This window comes from Microplitis mediator, chromosome 1, assembly GCF_029852145.1.
Source record: "Microplitis mediator isolate UGA2020A chromosome 1, iyMicMedi2.1, whole genome shotgun sequence".
Classification (NCBI taxonomy): Eukaryota; Metazoa; Arthropoda; class Insecta; order Hymenoptera; family Braconidae; genus Microplitis; species Microplitis mediator.
The window spans coordinates 17384060-17388494 of NC_079969.1; the positions used below are offsets into that span (position 1 = coordinate 17384060).

The 4435-nt window shown below is 34.4% G+C and overlaps 1 protein-coding gene across 3 annotated transcripts; it reads left to right on the forward strand.

Annotated features, from left to right (window-relative positions):
* Positions 1-2536: 2536 nt before the first annotated feature.
* LOC130667076 (uncharacterized) lies at positions 2537-4206 on the forward strand. Of its 3 annotated transcripts, none has more exons than XR_008989799.1 (3): positions 2537-3322; positions 3423-3615; positions 3979-4206. XR_008989799.1 is itself a non-coding variant. In XM_057468496.1 (3 exons), the coding sequence occupies exons 1-3, from the start codon at positions 3301-3303 to the stop codon at positions 3980-3982; spliced, it is 237 nt and encodes a 78-aa protein (XP_057324479.1). In that variant the 5' UTR covers positions 2537-3300; the 3' UTR covers positions 3983-4206. The 3 variants fall into 3 exon arrangements, 2 of the variants coding, with proteins under 2 accessions (XP_057324479.1, XP_057324470.1); XM_057468496.1 differs by having other exon boundaries at positions 3405-3615; XM_057468487.1 differs by having other exon boundaries at positions 2537-3615.
* The last annotated feature ends 229 nt before the right edge of the window (positions 4207-4435 follow it).

Below are 4435 nucleotides of genomic sequence, written 5' to 3' on the forward strand. Positions count from 1 at the left end.
AAATTTTGGAAGATCCAAAAGTGCACGACTCATAATGCTCAATTATTATGAAATAATGAAATAATAATAAAAAAATGGCGGGAAACACGAATAAATTTAAAATATATACAATTTTTTTTTATTGAAATTTGTTGTTTTTTTAATTGTATTAGTATTTTTTTTTAAATTATAAAAGAACCTACTCAAAATGTCTCGATTAATAACAAAAAAAAAAAAATATGAAAATAAAAAATAAAATAAAAAAAAAATTGAATTGAAAAAATTCAGGCTTACCAATTACCAAAACAAAACAGCTGTACTAGGACGGTAATGCGCAAGCGCCCCTGGTGGAATAAATGTACGTATAATGTATAAATATAACACCATCCATGTTAATTTTACATAGATATATAGATAAAGTTATTCAGCCTTTTTTATTCTTTTATTAATTGTAATTAAACGACACCGAGTTACCTAGCTATTCGCAATAGGAGACCTACAATTCTTTCAAAGAATTTAAAAAAAAAAAAATTTGATTCAATTACTGCATTTTTTCGCAAGTTACCATGTATACGGGTTTCAGACTTAACGGACAGGAAATTTTTTTAAACTATTTTGATGTTTTTTCCATTTTTATTGAACTAAATAAATTTTCGAAAAGGATGGAATTAATTTCCATTAAATTATCTTCAAAATAGTATGCAAAATATCTTGATTCCGCAAGCTAACAAGGGTATGATAATTGAAATAGTTGCTGAAGTGAGGCGAAAAAAATTTTTCGATCGTAAAGCACTCTCTGATGCTTCGCATCATGAGTCGTGCAATAAATTTAACTTTCAAAAAATTTTTTTATTATTAACCTCGTAGAGTTCATGAATATTAATGTTTAAACAATCTAAGGGAGGTAAATGATGTGAAAAAAACTCAGTGAAAATTCTACTGCGCTCTGGGCGCGAACTGCCGACCTTCTGATTGCTGGGTCCGAACGGTAGCTACTAGACAAACCTACTAATGTTGAGCTGATACATTTATATGATCTACTTATTGAACCATAAGTATAGCCAAACTTGGGTAATCCTACCTTGTCCCAAGCCTGGCTTGCCATTGGACGGCCAAGGCAGGGGCACCCAGTATTGGCCCAAGCTCGAGTAATCATTGTAACGGTCAAGACTAGGTTACCCAGCCTTGACTCAAGTTTGGCTTACTATTGTATAGCCAAAGGCAGGGGAACTCAGTAATAATATGAATAATATTTATGTTATACTAATAAGGTAAAGTACCCAGTACTTAAACACTTCTAAAAATGGGACCACCCATACAGGAGCTGCCAGAGTTGAACAACGGGCCCCTGCTTGGCCCAGCACTAGGAAACCTAGCTTTGGCACACTTATATTGGCCCAGGCTTGGGCCAAGACTGGGTAACCTAGCCTTGACCGTTACAATGATTACCCGGGCTTGGACCAAGGTAGGATTACCCAAGTTTGGATATACCTATGGTTTATGTAAGTAGATCATATAAATGTACGTTCAACGTTAGTACGTTCGTCCAGTAGCTACCGTTTGGACCCAGTAATCAGAAGGACGGCAGTTCGCGCCCAGACTCCAGCAGAATTTCCACCGAGTTTTTTTCACATCATTTACCTCCCTTAGATAATTAAAACGTTAATGATCATGAATTCTACAAGGTTAATAATAATAAATTTTTTTAAATTAAATTTATTCGTTTCCTGGAAGCCTGGGCCAGGTCTGGCAACCAGGCTTGGCCCGAGATTATCATTCCAGGCTTCTACCAAGGCTGGGCCAAGACTGGTTTACAAGCCTGGCCCAAGGTTCTACAAAGTTGGGCCAAGTCTGGGCCAAGCCTGGGCCCGTGGTACTTTCCTCTCTGGGCACTCGCACACACACACACACACATTGTTTAGCAATTTAATATAAATTTATTTAAGTATTAAAACTCCGGATCGGAGTGAATTGGGAGTGAAATAAAATCCGCGTCACTCCGAGATCACTCCGCTAAAAAAAACTCCCAATTCACTCCGCATGCGGAGTGATTATTTTTAAAACTCCGGAACTCCAAGTGGCGGAGTGAATGCGGAGTGAATTCGGATTCAATTTCAATCCGAATTCACTCCGGATTTTTTACAGTGTAATAAAACAGAAAAAAAAATAAAAATGTAAAATTCTCTTCTGGATTTGAATCGATATTTTAATCTCTCATCTCCCTTAAGGGGTTAGGGGTAGTCAGAATTTTCAAAAAATCGATTTTTTTTTTTTTGCATTTTCTTAAAGTATAATATTTTAAAAATATTGTGTGAAAATTTGAAGTGAATCCGACAAATTCTTTTCGAGTTATTTAACAATGACCAAAGGACGCTCGGGTGCTACGTGGCATTCGAGAGCAGGTAGCTAGAAACAGCTGCAAGCAACCGACCTTTCGGGTTTCATTGTCATGAATATCTCCCCATTTTAATGTATGTATAATTATATATATATATATATATATATATATATATATATATATATATATATATATATATATATATATATATATATTCACAATTTGTAGGTAGTACAAGAACTGAAAAATAATTTTTGGTTGCCAGTATACCTGTAGTCGTTGCACTGATCAGTCGATAGTTTTGTGATAAATTATTTCTCAAGTGAATTAAATTATTAACCATGGGACGTGATTCTAGAAAGGTTTCAAGAGAACTTCGGAGTTCTGAAAAAATTAATAAGTCGCGTTCAGTCAAAAGAAAGAATGTTTTTAATCCGAAAACAGCCGAACGTGATGAAAGTATTCAGAGTACATCTTCTAAAAAATTAAAACAAAACACTGAAGATGATGTACCTGAAGACAGCAGTACTGAATTTCGAATAATAAATTTTATTCAGGTATTCACTGCAATTTCTGCTCTTATAAAATGTAAAAAATGTGATGGAAATGTAGTGTTTCAAACAGCAAGTACACGTGGGCTGGGATTCAAAATTGTAGTTGCATGTAATAACTGTGGAAATGAATATATTCCTTCCTGTTGAAAATATGAAATCTGCTATAATGGCAACCTTTTATCACTACGGCTCGAGTGATGAAAAACCGAATCATGATATGTGTCCAAAAGGCGAAGAATCTTGGTGCTCTTACCAGCGCGCTGAAGCAAGAGGAGAGCTTGATACCTATTCTCACGATTATTCTCCCTTACCTTCTGATGTTTTAAAAGCTATCAAGCCTATATACGAAGATCTTAGTAATGAAAATTTACTTTCAAGATGTGTAGGTGGATTCAATCAGAATAATAATGAAAGCTTTAACCAACTAGTATGGAAAATATGCCCAAAAACGGTAAATACTAGTTTTACTATCGTACAAATAGCTGTATACGTTGCTATGTGTATATTTAATGAGGGTATAAATTCATTATTAGTCTTGATGAATACACTAGGACTTAATTGTGGGCCTAATTCTCATCGGTATGCAGAAAGAATGGATGCTGCACGTATCAAAGTAGCAGATAAGCGCGCTAATGATAACGCCCGAGAAGGTCGATTGCAACGTAGGCACCAGCAAATCGATATTTTGGAAGCTGCTATGACGGCTGAAGAGCTATTATATGGTCCAGGAATAGATGACTCAGTGTAAGTTATTAAATAATTCTTATAATTCGACATAAATCCATAGCAAAACTTTAAATGCGTTTTTCTCAAAACTATGTTTTCTGAACTGGTGATCACTGTAACTTAAAAACTGCTCGGTAGATTTCAATAAAATTTATTGTACTTTTGAAATACATTAAAAACTCGTGCCTGATCGAAGGATTTTTTTTTTTTTCAAAAATTTCGATTTTTTTTAACAATAAACTGTCGGTTTTTTTCTCGAAAATTTGAAAAAAATTTCCTGAGGCCGCCATTTTGTTAATTTCGAAAAAAAAAAAAAAAGCTTCGATCAGGCACAAGATTATCTATTAATAAAACTAATTTTTCTTGTCCGATTGATTTTAGATGAATCTCCAAGGACTTATGATGATCACCGCAAAGGACTTCGGGAGGAACGGGCTCTACAAAAACAGCGATAACTTTTTGAATTATTAATTTTTTTTTTTGAAATTTTCGTGAAGTCAAATCGAAACGTGTTCTAATAAAGCTATGTTTTTATTTTTGTCAAATAAAGTAATTAACTACAAAAAAAAAATTATTGAAAATCATCATTTTTTCAGGCCTCTGAGTACCCCTAACCCCTTAATTTCTTTGTACATATAACATCAGTCACCCTGTACTGAAACTGTGTTGGATTTCTATTCGGGTCTCAATTACAGCGAGATCGTTATCAGTGCAACATTAGATTCTAAATGGACTGTAGAATGCGATTGTCGCACACGTGACAGTACTCTGTAATACTATTGTACCTTCCATACTGTTCAAGATCGAGGTTTGTATTAAACTCCAACCAAATATATAT